The 18,139-nt window shown below is 36.2% G+C and overlaps 1 protein-coding gene and 1 long non-coding RNA gene across 2 annotated transcripts; one reads left to right on the top strand and one right to left on the bottom strand.

Moving 5' to 3' along the window:
* Positions 1-441: 441 nt before the first annotated feature.
* Positions 442-1,836, top strand: LOC149662786 (uncharacterized). The gene has a single exon (XM_089842311.1). The coding sequence runs from the start codon at positions 442-444 to the stop codon at positions 1,834-1,836; it is 1,395 nt and encodes a 464-aa protein (XP_089698437.1).
* A 13,364-nt stretch (positions 1,837-15,200) lies between these two features.
* LOC149662785 (uncharacterized) lies at positions 15,201-17,595 on the bottom strand. Its single transcript, XR_016368628.1, has 3 exons — positions 16,177-17,595; positions 15,938-16,111; positions 15,201-15,864 (listed from the first exon to the last, which is right to left on the bottom strand). It is a non-coding gene; the product is annotated as an uncharacterized LOC149662785 (long non-coding RNA).
* Positions 17,596-18,139: the final 544 nt, after the last annotated feature.

Genomic DNA, 18,139 nt, shown 5'->3' with positions numbered 1-18,139 from the left:
AAGCTGGAAACTACTACTACCATTTTTATTGCTCCTTGGGAGCGCTCGGCTCCGCGAGGACCCAAAGGAAAACGCTATAAATTTTTAGTTTTTTTTGACAGAAACGCTCGTATAACTAAATTGTTTATTTAATTTGTTCATGATATCGGATTAGATAGTGTTAACAACGTTTTCTGAACGTTATTCAACAATTTTCAAAAGGAAACAGTAATTTTTTGTGCCTTTTTGAAAACTTAAAATATTTATTCCTTAAGCCTTGGTTTACGTTTGTTTATGGCTGGTGCTTTGGTGTGAACGTCTGTGGTCTGTTACTGTTTATTTATGAATTTAAAGACACTGTTCGTGAAGCCAGCAGAGTGGCTTGTGTACGAATATAGGAGATGTAAATCAAGATTGTTACTGTTATTTTTGGGTTAGTGTTATAATCACGGTGTTTAGAACATGGGAAAAGGTACTTGTATTATACAGAATTGCCAAAACAATGATTCATCGCTCACTTATCACACATTACCTAAAGATAAGAATATGAAACAGAAATGGTTTCATGCCATAACTGTGGCATTAGGAACCAAACCAGCTGATTTTAAAGTCTCACTTCTGTGCTCAAAACATTTTTTGAAAACCGATTATTTACCCACTGGGGCTTTACGTCGCAAACACCTTAAAAAATTTGCAGTTCCTTCTATTTTTGAAAACACGAAAATGTCCGATGCATTAAAGTTAGCTGACGCCAGTCAAACTCAACAAAAATGTGCCTTTTCACATAGAATTATCAAAGAACAAATAAATTTTTTGGAAGAAATGCAACCATTAAGTGACTGTAATTTGAAAGATCCACTATTATCTGTTGTTGATAAGCAACCCCAAGGTGAAGCCAGTTTTAGTGATATATCTCCAAAATGTTTCCATAATTCAAATACACTAAATGAAATTGAACTTATGAGAAAAGAAATTGACCTCATATCAGTTAAAAGTAAAAAAAAATTTACATTTGAGAGATTTATAAATGACAATAACAGTATCAAATATTTTACTGGCTTTCCTTCTTTCAAAATGTTTTGGGCATATTATCAACTTTTGCTACCAGAGTGTACTAAACTAAATTATGTTCGAGAAGATTCTTCTCAAGTGACTAATTGTACAGATGAAGGTTTTGATAAAGTTGTGAAATTTGCGGGACCAGGAAAACTGAATCCAATGGAAGAATTTTTCATGACGCTTGTACGACTCAGGCGGGGAACTGAGGAACAATATTTAGCCTATTTATACAATTTATCACAAGACTATGTGTCTATAATCCTAAGTACATGGATTTTGTTTCTTTTTGAGTGCATCCCAAATTTACCAAGATGCCAAACATCAAAATTACCTAATGGACTGAAAGTTAAGAAAATGAAACCAAAGCACTCTGGCTTGAGACTAATTATTGATAGTGCAGAATTTGAACTGGAAAAGCTGTCAGGACCAGAAGCGCAAGTAAATTATAAACAGACTAATAAAATGAAAGCTCTTATTGGAATAACGCCCTCTGGACACATAAATTTCTGTTCTAACCTCTATGCGGGAGATATTTCTCAAAAGAAGCTGTTTTTACAGTGTGGTGTTTTAGAAACACTAGATAAAGGTGACGCTATAATGTCCAACTGTAATTTTGATGTTGCTAAAGAACTAGCATGTAGAAATGTTAAACTTATTATTATTCCTGACTTTCTAAAGCAACAGGGTATTGGGAAGGTCAAAAAATTCCAAATTTTAAAGGGACATATACCCAGGACCTTGTCACCTATGCTGGAAAAAATTTACATTCTTTGTTGTTATTTGTCAAACCTGATATAGTAACAAAACTAAGAAATGCTTACAATAATGTATTTGTTTTTGTTAAAATAAGTGTACTTTTTCCATTATATACATATAAAATTCTGTTCTTTGTGCTGTTCTGTTCACATCACATTTTTAATAAATCATACAAAATTAAAAATAAGAACATTTAAAACAAAAATTGGTTTTTTTCCCTATAAGGCATGTGTTTTTCAGGGCTGTGTGGGTTCCAGATTTTTGGGTGTTATGGAAACTTCAGGGAATATAAAATTTTACCCCAACAAATTGTTCTTCTAAAATACGCTAGATGGCGAACGTGGCGCCTCGCTGGGCTCGTATAGGATAGTGCTGTTGTGCATATGCAGTAACGTCATCAACTGGACCCATGGAGATTTTGTCAGACTCAGCGGGTATTGGGAAAGGGTTAAAATTGGGATTGAAAACCTTTTAGATGTATATCTACCCAAATCAGTTCATTTTTTTTTTATAAATTTTTGCTGGGTGGTGGCATAAGTTTATCATACCTCTAAGTAGAGAAATGGCTGCTCCTCCTATGGCAATAGAGTTTGTCTGGCTCCCTTTAATGAAACCCTATACTCTCTCCGTATCATTTATCAGCTCAACAGGCCTTTCTATAAATTATTTCGCGGGAGGGTACGAACGCCCTTCATCTCTGCTTTTTCCCCCGGCAACATTTTCTTTTCGCGGGAGGGAAGAATAGCCTTCGTCTCTGCTTTTTCCCCCGGCAACATACGGATTTTATGTAAAGGCCTACTTCAACACAAATTTGTACTGCCTAGCCTAGCGTTTCTTTTATCCCTTTTAGAATGTTTCAGGACTGAAACCGCCTCTATCTCACGAAAGAGAGAGAGAGAGAGAGAGAGAGAGAGATTTTGGGGTTGCTTTAGTATTCATTCCCCCCCCCCAAAATGCCTGCCTATACGAAACGTAAAAAATCTCCTTTATTCCATTGGATGATTTTTTATCATGTGACCATTTAGTAATCGCCTGACCGCTTGGTGGCTGTACCACGACAGAAATTTCAAAATTTTTTCTCTTCGGATCTTAGCGCTATAAAGAGTTCTGACGTCACATGTGCCTGCAATGCCCTGTTGTAACCTGTATTTGTGTACTTACAGGCATGATAAACTTATGGCAATAGTGATGCATATTAAAATTGTTCTTTCCTTTGAAACTTCAATTTTGGCTTGATAAATTCTAAATATATCTTTTATGCCCATTTGATGTAGTTTCTTGTGAATGCTTAAGTGTTTTTCCATTGCATGGTTGTGTACAAATTAATACTATATATCACATCAATACATTGATGAAAAGCATTGTTTAGGACTAACCTAACATTATCCTGTAGAATTTGTTCATCCCTAGTTGATGACTAATTACAGTCACTCTGTGATAAAACATCACTTGTGTAAATATTAAGATTAAGAGCAACTTTTAATCTACCTTTCTTGTTTAAAGCAATTAAGAGCAGAATTTCAGGCGCTAGCTATCTGTTTCAATGTAAAATTACACACCTCTTCAATTGACAGTTCTCTGTGTACAATTGACACCTCTTACATCATCATGGCACAGGAACATACATTTCTTTGGCAAAATTTCCATCAACTTTATTTTTTTGCATTGTTGAGTCACTTTAGTACAACTTAAATCATCTAGTCCTAAGATATTATTTGGTTTAGGAACAAAAGGAAAAAGCAATCCAATACAGTGTTTACATTTTTCCAAAAGTCTAGATTTCCAGGACCATGATATTTTGAAACTTACAGATACATTCATCAAATATGTCAGCTCGTGTGGTTCTTCTTTTAAGTAACTTATTTTCAAATACATTTTTTTTTTCAAACGTTTTCTGCCCTTTTATTGACATTACAGTATTTTGCTTACATTTTAAGACTTGGTCACCTTCCACTAAACATCTCTTTCAATCACTTTCTACAAACTCTGCATACTCTAAAATTTCACAGAATTACAAATGTTGAATAAACTTTACTTTACGAACTTCGAAATCCATGATTTAAATGTAATTTGTAGGTTAAAAACTTATAAAATTTCTTATATGACTGCTACCAACTCTAACAAGTAAAGTGATACAGCCGCCATCTTGATTTTTAATGAGGCCCCGCCTCCTCGCACTTTGCCCTCTTTAAAGTTCACTTTTTACAATTTCGAACTTTGCCCTTATTAAAGTTCACTTTTAGGCGGCAACTTTCCGATGCAGGCTTAAGGTTCGTATTATCTTCTTAAAAAACCAGTATATTCTTATTTATATTACTTCAAATTATATATTATATATTTAGAAGTATTTTAAGGGTTAATAGGTTTTATTTAAACTAACTTCTTACAAAGTTTCTGCTTAATTATATTTTTTCTTTCCAGTTTTCTTGCTTATCATATTAATGATAAGCCTATTTTTTATTATTGTCATTTTTTATTTCCTACATCATCTGAGTGTTTTGCAAAGGGTTCTTTGTGTACTTTTGAATTCAAAGGATTCTTTGTGTACCTTTGCAAATTCAAAGGATTCTTTGTGTACCTTTGCAAATTCAAAGGATTCTTTGTGTACCTTTGCAAATTCAAGGGATTCTTTGTGTACTTTTGAATTCATAGGATTCTTTGTGTACCTTTGCAAATTCAAAGGGTTCTTTGTGTACCTTTGCAAATTCAAAGGGTTCTTTGTGTACCTTTGCAAATTCAAAGGGTTCTTTGTGTACCTTTGCAAATTCAAAGGGTTCTTTGTGTACCTTTGCAAATTAAAAGGGTTCGTGGTGAACTGCTGGGTTTAACAAACATATTTGCAAAACCCGTTGCAATATATTATTAAATACATTATTGTGACAGCCGTTCTTAACGATTTAAAATGGTTACTCGAGAAGAGGCTAAGCGAAAAAAAAATCCTTGTAATGCGAAAAATTAGAACAGAAGCTAAGTCAAAATTGGAAACTGAGAGGAAAGCTTTGCAAAAGAAGCAAAATAAACAACTTCTCTTTAAAAAGTACTACTTGAAAAACAAGGAGTACTTCAAGGAAAAAAACGCAAATAATCAAGTTGCGCGTAAATCTGGCCTTGGTATTACGCAAAAAACAAATTGGACTAAACCACGTGGTGGCACTACTAATGTGGGTTCCCACTCAAAAAATAAAAAAAAATATATGAAACCCACTAAACAAGATAAGTTTGGTTTTGCGAAAAAGCTTCTCAATGCGGGAATTTTCAAAACGAAAAACAAAAAAATTATAGCTGAAAGCTATAAAAGGTTTCTAGTCAAACGTCTAACTGAAAGACTGGCGGCGTCAGAGTCTTTCAACGGTGAGACTAAAAAACAACGCACGAAGTCTATCTCTCACAAGCTAAAATGCCAAGTGCTAGCTGGTAGAATATTGCATTTCAAAAGGCAATTATATTCGGCTTACCACGCCCAACTATCAGGGATGGTTAGCAACTTTAAGGATTTTGTCAAAAAAATCAAAGAAATAGGGTCAGTCACTTGTGACAATTTGACGGAAGTTGTGGGTGGGAAAAGGCTTCACAGCAGCATGAAAGAGGCCTATTTCCATGAAACTACCTATTATCCGATTGGAAATAATGGTAAAATATCGAAAAATGACGATGAGTCACATTACGGCAAAATTTTTCAATTGGATTCTGATGGTCGTGTACGAAAAGTTCTGAGAGACCGTGCTACCAGTTCGACTAAAGAATTGTTTGTTGACGAAATGGGAAATATCGTTGACATGAAAAACAATAACGCAACTAGTAATGTTGAACTAGTTTTACAAGTTAATGAGTCGGGTGTTGTTACGAATCTTTTCAACATTGTTGAAACTGAAGAGAAGAATCCAAAAGCAAATTTTGTGATCAATGAAGGTGGGTTTATTGAAACCAAAAACAAAACTGTATATTGGGAATGCAGTGATATTTGTAATGTTCGACCTCGAGCCATTGCAAAAGTACTAGCTTTCGTAAACACAGTTGCAAATGCGAATGAAAAATCTTTGACTAAAATTTTTGACTCTGATTTGGACCTTTGCGAATTAAGAAAAGAATTTTGCAAAAAATCAAACGTGTCTATACCGCCAGATGGAGACGAAATAGTGGTGAGAATAGTTCCGTTCCTAGGACACACTGCTTACTGCGCTGATAGCGAAGAGTGCCAAAGTTATTTGCGTGCTTTCGCTGAACTGGCTCCTCACTATTCGGGAATTAGAAATATTCTGAATAATATTTATCACATCAAAGCGTTACTCAACGCGTTAACTAAAATCTCAACTGAAATTGAAAGTGGTGATTACGAGTCTGTGACGAATGTCATGGCGGAATTAAGGAAAACCCTTGCTACACGTGGGAAAAATTTAAATAAGGAACAAAACGATGCTCCTGAAGGAAGCGTTAACGCTCCTCGGCCGAGTCTCGATGAAAGTGAAATCTTGAGTCTTTACGAGAATCAATTCGCTCGGGCAATGCTAAACACCAACGAGTTTCACGACACGCCCTGCGACTGCTGTTTAAGATTATTGAAAAAATCTGATTTAAGAGCAGTAGAAAAATTGGTAAACAGTGCTGTTTTTGCGAACGAGGCCTATCTGATTTTAAGAGCTGGCTGGATAATGAATAATTCGGACGCTAGAGAAGCGGACATGCTTCAATGTCGTTACTGCGCTACGGATTTGGGAAAGGGTAAAGTTCCCATTAGATGTTTTCTGAACAACTTGGCAGTTGACAATCCTCCGCCAGATGTCACCAATTTAAACATGTTCGAGAAAGTTTTAATTCAACTTGTGAAGGCCTTCCACACTGTGGTGCGGTTAGGCACTAAAACCAATTCCAACGTTAAGTTTGGTACGGTTAAAGCTTTAAAGGGAAGAGTAATTTATCTTCCAATTCCAGTGGAAAAAAATTTGAAGATGATTCCCAAGACGTTGCCCAAAAATCACGAACTGCATATCTTGGTGAACGGCGTTCCCACTGCGGACAAAAAGGTTTGGCAGCAGGTTGTTTGCCTCGAAAAAGTGTTGAAAGCATTCAGTGTGCTGAAAAAGATAAACCCTTTTTACAAAGACATTGATATTTCGACAATGAATGAGGGATATATTTGTGGCACGCAAGAAATTGATGGAAATGGAAATTCATTGACTCCCGAAGAATTACTGAGCCTAACAGATCCACTTGCGTTAATTAATGATGGATCTGATGCCTTGACACGCGCTTCCGCTGCGCTTCAAACAGAAGGGCCAGCGGATAGTAGTCACGACGTCCAAGGTGACCAAAACGCTTCGAACATACAGGAGCAGGATGAAAATCAGTCTAGGCTTGCACCAGGCAACGCCTACAAAATTTTAACACAGCCCGAGGCTTTGTTGCGAAAACTATCTGAGGGTGAAGCCAATGATCTGTACGATCATTACTCTATTCATCCAGTGAACGTTCAACCACCGAAAGATTTACTGGGCGCTTACCAAATGAAGCGCGTCGAAGCCGAGCCAGTTAGCACTTGGGACAAAAACTTGGAATACATGAGCTTTGTTCATTTGTTCCCTAAGGGTCGCTTTGGCAAGCACGATGATAGACCATTTGGGAAAATAACGGAAACCGAGTATCGTTTATCCCGTTTTTTGAACAAGAGTCCAATTTTTAGACGAGATTACGCCTATCTGTTCCATTCTTATCAAGAATGCGAAATGAAAGCGATTTCTAGCAGTTTGAACTACGTTCTTCGTGTAAAAAAACCCATGCCTATTGGGGTTGAAAATTTGCTCAGTCGCGTTGAATCTGGCGATAAAGAACTTGAGAGTAATTTAGCTACTTTCTTGGGTCATATTCGAGGAACTAAGGACTACTGGTATAAAGTTCTTAGAAACGTTTTAGCGATGATTCGGGAATTTGGTCCTCCCACCTGGCTTTTAACTTTTAATCCAGCCGAGTACGATGATATGGAACTGCACGATCACTTGAGAAAAGTGAATTCAGACGTTCCAGGAATAGAGTCTATGACGGTGGCTGAATTGTTGAATTTGGATCCGCTTAGCGTAAATTTGCACTTTCACAACAAAGTGAGGTCGCTGCTAAACAACTTTGTCTTGTGTAAGCAAAATCCAGTTCTTGGCATGATAGAACATCATTTTTGGCGGGTTGAATACCAATCTCGTGGTTTACCTCACTACCACATGCTTTTGTGGGCCAAGGACGCTCCAAAGATTGGAACTTCTTCGCCCGAGACTATTTTGGATTACGTGCAAAAACACGTCACGTGTTCGATGCCAAGCGCATCGATAAGTCCAGAATTGCACCGGCTGGTAAAAAAATTTCAATTTCACAAATGCACCTCCAGTTGTTACAAGAAGGTGAAAAATTCTAAAAAAGGATCGAGAGTGTGTCGTTACGGTTTCCCTCGTAACGTAACAAACGTAGCGACTATGAATTCCGTTAGATCAGTTACTCGTCACCGTAAGATGAAAAAGGTGCAGAAACGGTTGTACGACTTGCCGAGAAAACAGCACGAAGAATTAATAAATGATTATAATCCAACGCTACTATTGGCTTCCAAAGCCAACATGGATTTGCAATTTGTCGCTGACAAATCGGAAATAGTGGCAAACTATGTTACGGCTTACGTGACAAAGGGAGACCGGGCTGACATGGACCAAACTTTTGCCGAGTTAGGCAACGAAAGTTTGTCCAAAAAATTATTTGCCTATAGATTGAAATCTTTGACGTGCAAGCAAATAGGAATTTATGAAGCTCTCGATATGATGCTGGGCCAAGACCTTTTCAACAAGTCTGACAGCACTAAATTTATAAACACTAACTTGAAAGAAAACCGATCGAGAATTTTGAAAGGTTACAAGGAACTCGCTCGTTTGAGGGAAACTGACCCCGAAAGCAAGGACACTTGCCAAAAAGGGTTCGTCGACGACAAGTATCCGAATCGTCCTGACAGCTTGGAAAATCTTAGTTTGCGGGAATTTGGTCAGTTTTACGATTATGCCATGCGCTCCGAGGGTGTCGAGAAAAATGCGAATGTCATCCAGTTGAAAAACAATCTGGGTTTCATGAGAAAGAGAATTAAGCCGTACATAATAGAGCACTTTATTCACGACCCGATGGAGGAGAAAGAACAGTATTGTCACGCTCTACTGATCCTCTTCAAACCGTGGCGTGACGAAACTGAGCTATTGGGCGATTTTGAAACATACGCCGATGCTTTCGAAAACTCGCTTTCGGTGTTAAAAGACATGAGAGAATATCACGAGAAGCTGTCGGTTTCCAAAGAAGTTGAAAAGAAACGGAAGGCTTCTAAAAAGGCGAAAGAGCTAGAAACCATAGTATCGGAGGCCGAAAGTGAAGACGATGAAAATGCGCTACAAGGGAAAGAAATTGTTATCGAAACTGAACACGCGATGGCTGATGTGGAAGCTGCCATGGAAATCAATTTCGAGACTGATGATGACAATGTGGCGTTACTAAACTCGGATCAAAGGCGAATATATGATCACATCATGGATCACTTCTCCCAAGAGGGAGAAAAATCTGGAAACAAGTGCCTTTTTGTGTCGGGACCTGGTGGCACTGGCAAATCGTTTCTTATCGACACTCTCGCCAACGCAGTAAGGCGACGCTTTCAAAATCCTGCTAGCGTGGCAATTGCCGCGCCAACGGGTTTGGCAGCGTTGAATGTTAATGGCGTAACATTACACAGATTACTAATGTTGCCGGTAGATCATGGGCGTATTGCCGAATACCATTCCCTAAGTTCTGACAATATGAGCATTATGAAAGAAACTTTGGGAAATTTAAAACTCTTAATTATTGATGAAATTTCCATGGTCTCGTCGGTGTTACTGACTCACGTTCACTTGAGGCTGAACGAATTTTGGGAAATGAACCAACCATTTGGTGGAGTTGTATTTATCCTTGTTTTGGGTGACTTTTTCCAATTGCCTCCGGTTCAAGGAAATCCCGCGTTCATCAAAATCACTTCCGAAGAAGCCAGACTTAGATTCAATTGCATCGGAGGAAGTGATCTTTGGAAGTTTTTTAAATACGATGAACTAACGCAAAATGTTAGACAAGCCAACGACCAAAGTTACGGCGACATTTTAAGCAGAGTTAGAATTGGAAATATTTCTAAAGCTGATGTTGCAACCTTAGAAAGTAGATTGGTTGCTCGAGGAAAAAACATCGAGGTGGCTATGGACCTTTTCATTAAACTGTCCAATGAAGGGTTTCGCCCAATTTGTTTGATGCCTAAATTAGCCATGTGCGAAAAATTCAACGGCGAAATGCTGCGAAAAAACGGCGAGAAAGTTGAAGTCATTCCTTGCCAGGATAGACTCGCTGACTATGGCAAAAAAATGAATAAAAACATTTTGAGGAGACTTCAAAGTCTAAAAAACGAACCGTCCAAAACGGGCGGTTTGGAGAGCGAGTTAATTCTTTGCGTTGGCTGCCGTATAATGGTCAGAAGGAATATCAGTTTTGAAAAAGGCGTTGTAAATGGTACGATGGGTTTCGTAACTGGATTCAAGAAGGACGAACAAGGAAACGTTGTTGGTATTTTTCTCAGAGTAGATCGCGAACCGAATAACGACAACGACAACGCTAACACTGACTTTTTAGTTGAGAAAATTTGCGTCAAATTTTTGCTCATGACAAACATTTACGTTAAGCGCTCCCAGTTTCCCGTCATCCTGGCATACGCAATTACGATACACAAAAGCCAAGGCATGAGTTTAAAATGCGCCATTATGGATTTGGGTCCGAATTTATTTGGAACGGGCATGGCGTACGTCGCTTTATCGAGAGTGACGTCCTTAGCCGGACTCCATCTATTACAGTTCGATCCGACTAAAATTAAGGCGGATGGACGAGCCATAATGGAATATAACAGGCTTCGCAAAAAATATAGGCCAGATCTGCCTTTTTTGGAAATAACGGAGTCGAAAGAAAGTAGAGGTGGGAAAAGAAGTGCGCCTACACTATCTAAAAGCCTTTTAGAAGGCGAGGAAGTGAGATGTGAAGAAACACCGAAGAAGAAAAGGAAAGCCCAACAGAGTTTGGATAGTTTTCCCTTGAAAGGTTTAGCTAACGATGATCAAGTAACGTGCTATTCTAATAGCGTTTTGCAACTACTCTTATTAGTGCCGGAATTAAGAGAATTGGTTAAATCTTACAATGGATCATTCGTTGAAAAACCAGTTTTACGTTGCCTCCATGACACGATAAACGACATCGAGAGTTCTCAAGGAAGTTTCAGTCGTAAAGGGTTGGAACTGAGAATGGCTGTCGGAAATCATTTTACGCAAAACGTTCAACAAGACGCCAGTGAATTTTTGATGGTGCTCTTGACGACACTAAGTCAAGAAATGGAAGCCAATTACTCCAAGGCTCTAAAAGATCTTTTTTGGTCAAAGTCGCGAAACGTTACCAAATGCCCCCAATGTCAAGTTGAACAAAATTCGGAGAATATTGTTGAAAGCAACATTTTCAATCTTCCACTAGAAAACCGAGATAAAATTGATTGGAAATCTCTAGAAAAAAGGATGAGATTAACAGATGTGCCATGCGTATTTTGTAACAACCCGAAAATACAAGAGCGTGATGTATTGATATCCAGCGGGAAGTACGTATTTTTGTGTCTTCTCCGTGGCGATTACAAAGATGGTCGTCCCGTTAAGATTTCGACCAAAATATCAAGTTTTGAAAATCAAAATGTCACTTTGAGCAAGATGCTTTTTAAAACTAAAGGGGTGATTATTCATAAAGGTCAATCGTTGGCCGAGGGACATTATGTGAACTTTGTGAGAAAAGACAACGGCTGGTACGAGGTCAGTGATGCAATAATCAGAAAAAGGGAGAGATTCATCAGTAACTTGACTGACGTCACTGTTCTGCTCTTGGAAAGAGTCCAGACACATTAAAGGATCTAACGTGATTGAAGAATCCATATCAAATTTACCCCGGGTAAAGCTTAAAATTTCAATATTCGTACCAGAAAGGAGCATCATATCTGTCAAAGATATACTAATAGTTTCATATTCCCTTTAAAGTAATTTATGATTGGGTAAAATTGTTAATTCTCGAGCAAGTTAAAGGTTTACAATGGTTCGAGATAAATTTTGATGTTGCCCAGACTATAATAACCGTGAATGGGAGAGGAAGGAGGATTGTAGGGCCATGCTATTGTTTCGAAAAAAGGCGATGATTCTTGAATTAATTTTTAAATTTTCTAGTGAAGGGTTTTGCCTTGCCCCAATGGTATTTTATATAAAAACAAGTTAAAAACGTAGCCCCTGTTGGTAATGCTATGTGATTAAATATAATTCTTTAATAAGCTGGTGTTACTATTGAGACAAACTCATATTATTAGTTAACATTGAACAGATTTTTGGAACTGAGATTTAGACACTCGTACACAAATTTTAAATAAATACTGATTAAAATTAATATATTCGAAGAGTTCTCTAAATATCAGTTTCGCAACTACCATTTTTCTCTTTTAAGCACGCTATATTTTTTTTTACATTAAGACGCTCATAATTTTTTTTTGCATTAACAATTTCAAACCGTTCCAAAATAAGTCCACGAGGTTTTATAAACTAAATTAATTTAATCTAATATCATACTGTTTTAATTTCAACCCCTGTAGCGAAGATTTTGTGTTTAAATATTATTTATTAATATAACCTTTTCTTTGTATAACTTACCAATAATGTGTACCCGACCCAATCTAATACCACTTTCAAAAATTTATTTTAAAGTATTTAATAGCCATATGAACTTATTAATTTGTCCCACTAACTAATATCCTACTATTGTTGTATAATTTGTTTTTATAAAGTTTGAGAATTATTTCCCCAATTGCGGTTACCAAAAAATATATATATATATTACATTACCCGTGTAAATAAAATAACTAAAACATTTTTTTTTTTCAATTAATATTCCAGGAAGTTTTGCATATTCTCTTTGTGTTTCTCACCAGCTGGAGTAGTCTGAGTGACGGGTGCCATTGATTAAAACCAACAGGGGTAGCATTTGCAAAGCCTTTTGGAATAATTTTTTTTCTTCAAAATTTTATAACCTTTTCATTGTCCCTTTGGTAACCCACGCGCAAAACAATAATTGTCATGTTCTAGCAGCACTGTTTTCAAACTTAAAGCTAAGAGTTGCCTGACATAATTTATAAAAATTGACCCTCAAAATCTCATATTTAAATGAACATATAATAGCCAGTAAATGGTAAAGTTTTCTTTCGCCTCCTCCCCCTCCGCCCCTTTACATAACTAATATAACGAAGAACAAAATTATTTCGACAAAAATGCTACGAGCAGTTCATATGTTCAACTTTGAAACATGCAATTTAAAGACTATTTTCGTACAACTACAAGCGTATTGTATCAACACGTGCCAGCTGCTAAGCTTCAACAGAAAGATAATTCATCATAGCCTTTACCAGTATAATAAAAGATTAAAACTACACAGCCAAAAAGTATGAACATCATCATTATAAAAAACAACACCACAAGACTTCGATAGACAGATCAAGAAATATAAATATTCAACTTCTATGCCGAAATAACAGACACTTTATAGACGTATGGCGTATGCAAAGAATGAGAGCGACTTTGGATTAAAAACAGCAAAGATATTCAAAGAAATAACCCTCGTATTTGTTGAGTGAGTGTCTATAGAACGTCAAGCTGTACCAAGGCCAAATAATACGTGTCAATTATTTAATTTCCCTGCATAGTTATATAACGGCTTGGCAAGCCTTGCCTTCAAGTTCATCAACACAATAGAAGTTCATAACAGATATGATTTTGCTAAAAAAAACTTTTTTGAACAAAAGTTGCTTCAACGTTATTAAAATTTAGAAAAGCAATGGTTTGTTAGTAAAATTATGTACTTTACTATGTTGGGAGTTTGGGCGCACTCCTGTAAGCCAAGCTTCTGGGCGACAAAGTTTTGAGGGAATAAGGGACTTGTCAGCATGCCTACCCTACAGGAACTGACTACCCCGTGTCCGCGGGTGGTGAAATACCCCAAATCCCCCTCCTTCACCACCCGATTAAACCTCAAGTACTTCACTCGTAACTCTAAAAAACCCAACTGTGATTAACCGCCTAATCACCTTGGACTTCAATTTAAATTTCCATTGAAACGCCTTATGAACGTTATTTTACGGACGTTTGCCAAACAAAACAAGCTCGATGGAATTAGTAAAATAAAGCTGCCAATTAATGACGTTAAGCAGTAATGCTATTTGAGTTCAAAAGTAATAAATATCAAAACAAAATAAAATGGACTGGAGATGTCGCTAACAAACACAAGGCACATCATTAACTCTCTGAACTAAATTGCAGATTCTACATTAACATAACAAAATCACGCGCGATGGAGCTAGTAAAAAAGCTACCGATTACTGAAATTAACCATTAACGCCATCTTAGTTCAATAGTGAAACACAAGGCTCCTCATTAACTGTGAACTAAACTGCAGACTCTACATCAATAAAACAAAACCAAGCGCGATGGAACCAGTAAAAAAAGCTACCAATTAATGACATTAACCACTAACGCCATCTTAGTTCAATAGTGAAACACAAGGCTCCTCATTAACTGTGAACTAAACTGCAGACTCTACATCAATAAAACAAAACCAAGCGCGATGGAACCAGTAAAAAAAGCTACCAATTAATGACATTAACCACTAACGCCATCTTAGTTCAATAGTATTAAATATAGAAAAAAAGAAAAAATCAACTGGATTGAAGATGTCACTAACGAAATACAAGGCGCTTCATTAACTCTCTGAGCTAAACTGCAGATTCTACACCAACAAATCACTACCCTTTTTAAAAAGCATCTTTAAGTATATTAGCAGTATTTTAACAAACTCCCCCTTCCCTTTTTTATACCTCAAATAATTTAACATTAAAACCCATGCTTACTATTTTTCTGGCTATTATATATTCTCAATTTTACAGTCCTAGGATTAAATGTGTATAAATATTTTTGGATCATTGAATTATTCACTTGAGAGATTAACAAAATGATTATTGGTGCTCTAACATTAATGTTGAACTTTTCACACTTTTTTAAGTCCAACCTTCACGTATGACTGTCTTTGAACATTTTTTTAATCCCTCTCATGTATTCATAGTGAAACTTACATTTTAGATTCAGTTAAAATTAATTATAGTTATTCATAGCTTTTCCCTGTTAGGGTCTATTTTTTGCCAGTTTGGACGCAATCACTAATTATTCTCAAAAGCCTTTCTGGTGTCCAAAATAATTTTCCTTATAAAGTTATGAATGAAACCCTTTAAAAAATACGCAACTATTAGCTTTAAACGTGAAAAACAAAATTTTTATTTACTGGAAAATAATTATAATGAATACCATAAATAAATATCAACCAGGGAAATATAATTCCAAATTGTGTGCTATAAATAAACGTAGCAATTATCAAACCAAATGTGTTTTTAAAATAAATCTTTAGCACATTCCAATAAAATAATCATGCGTTTAACCAAAATATTCTTAAACCAATTTATTGTTTTAATGATTTGAAAGTAATTATTGAACAGCCATAACCTTAAAAAGTTACAATTTATATTTTATAAAATAAATAATACTATTATTTGACATCAATAAACTACTGTAACTCTCATTTGACTTTATTTATCAAAGGTAAAATAGTTGCCATTAGTTTCATAAATACTAGTAAATAATTTGTTGGTCCTGGTATTTCCTATATTCAATGATAAATCTAAGCACAGTTCCATTGCCAGACTCCCCTAGTATGCTGGCTAATCATTTATCATCTATCCCAATGGCTAAATCCAATTAAGATTGTACTTAAGAACAGAGCTAAAAATAAAATATGCCAAACTACCACACTATACGGAAGAGAAATTCTTTTTAAGACACGCCAAAGGAGGGGCCCTTTGCATTAAAACTGAATGGCTAAATGTATTCCTGTTATTGTATATCAAATTATTATGAAATTGCCATCTTTTCCAAAATACTACAAAATATTATATTGCCAAATTATTGCTAGTTGTCTTATTTAATCATGTCATTTTTAACAAAAAATTTACCATTTTATTTTCTTAAATTAGGTTAAAGTTAGAGCACCACAAAAGATGGTATTCTATATGTTGAATCTTGTGTAAAGGTTAAGAGAAATATCCGTTCTGAATAAGATGTTGTTGACACAATGACATTGGAAATGGGGTTCAAAATTAGCCTGAAAGCAACTAGTATATTCTGGTCTGGGTTCATCAGAAATAGTCAAACTAAAATCGTTGTCATGACATCACACCCTCGTATATCTTACTTCATCAGCTCAAATTAAGATTAAAAATATTGATGTGACGTCCCCTTAGCTACTAGCTCTCAGTCTATTGAATGACAAACTATTTCCTTTTCTGCAGCATGCGGGAATGAGCACTGAAATAAATTTACCACCACATGTACGCAAAATTAATAAAAATTAAGACCGAAGTAACAGATATTAATCAAAACGCGTCTTGGATTTAACCAAGACCTAAAAAGTATCGATAAGAACAAGGTTAATCACTTGACTGAATGCGCAGATATTGAAACTTTTTTTTTAATTAAAACTTACATGCTTAAGAAAGTATGTTCCATCACCCTATTCCATTGAATAAACTTACTTTACTGGTAGTAAATTTTTTCCCTCTCAATAATTTTAAAAATTTACTTATCTCGGGTTTTCGAGCACAATTCCATTCCCCGAAAACATTTTATAACTACATTTATTATCACTTTTAAGAGTTTTCGTGTGGAAAAATACCTTATAACTAGTAACTACACGTAACAATGACAAAACGATTTAGGGTAGTCTGCTTTAGCTTCTGCTGCGCCCGATACGAACAAGGAGGATGTATAGTTGTATACCCCCTTGATTGAAGTACGCCTTGTGCCATTCTCATGCCTTGTCTTTCGCTGGCCTCGTCACCAAGGCAATAGCCCACTCAATTACGCGTTAAGCTGCTCGAGAATTCTGTGTGAATTACTTTTTAAGGTATTCGTCAGCAAATAGTAATTGTTTTTGAGAGCATTCCTCGCCTTGAAATAGGACAACTACGAAATAATTCGACCAAATTGAAGTTTAAATATTCGAACAAATCTTATTTTATAAATATCTTCTACCATTTCAATTTCTATAAAACTGTTCTACCAAATGCATAAAAAGTGCTACCAGAAGTCTCTGGGGCTACTAGAAATACAACATTTACTATAGGAAGATTCGCAGCGACAAGTTTAAAAATCCCATATTCCTTTAAAAACCGTTAATGCATTATCCTTGTTCCTGAAGATATACAGACTAAGTGGCAGAGTCGAGCCACAGCGTCGTAGATCACGCGACTCGGTGAACGCGGGCTATTTTTCAAAATAACCAAGTCATAATTTTCAGGCTACGACCACGCTTAAGTTAACAATTACAACAAAGAAAATCAAAAAATTACGCATATCATGCACGCCCCTACTGCTTGCGAACCATAGAAACGCCATGGCAGAACCGTTTGACCATTGTCTGTCGTACCGTTGCTATAGACCCTTTTTACGTAAAAAAGAGATGTCAATCCTTAGTATCGGGACATATGGGAGGGGGGGGGGTTTGACCCCTCGCCGTCTCTGCTCTATTTATGATCTTTCCATCGACTCGACTCACTCGAGCGAGATGGAAGGCAAAGTTTTACCCCCGTGTCTTTCCATATCGAAGTGGTCTACTAACATAAGTCAGTTTAACCAAGAGTAAAAATCATAACGTCCATGTTGAATGTGCTGCCATTGTTGAAATTTGCACTAAAATTAACAAAAGGTTTCACTATGGAGCGTTCAGGGCATGAACGGGGATATGTTAGCAACCTATTAACGACACAATGTCATACACGTACTCTCTTAAAAGTGATAATAAATGTAGTTATAAAATGTTTTCGGGGAATGGAATTGTGCTCGAAAACCCGAGATAAGTAAATTTTTAAAATTATTGAGAGGGAAAAAATTTACTACCAGTAAAGTAAGTTTATTCAATGGAATAGGGTGATGGAACATACTTTCTTAAGCATGTAAGTTTTAATTAAAAAAAAAGTTTCAATATCTGCGCATTCAGTCAAGTGATTAACCTTGTTCTTATCGATACTTTTTAGGTCTTGGTTAAATCCAAGACGCGTTTTGATTAATATATGTATAGAGTGTACACAACAAATAAAAAATTTTATTCTACATTTCAAATACTGTCATTTTTAAACTAACTTTATATATAAAATACA

Source organism: Phalangium opilio, unplaced genomic scaffold (genome assembly GCF_054372755.1).
Source record: "Phalangium opilio isolate 3A_F unplaced genomic scaffold, DU_Popi_V2 ptg000063l_1, whole genome shotgun sequence".
In the NCBI taxonomy this organism is placed as follows: domain Eukaryota; kingdom Metazoa; phylum Arthropoda; class Arachnida; order Opiliones; family Phalangiidae; genus Phalangium; species Phalangium opilio.
This window is presented reverse-complemented; position numbering and strand designations above follow the sequence as displayed.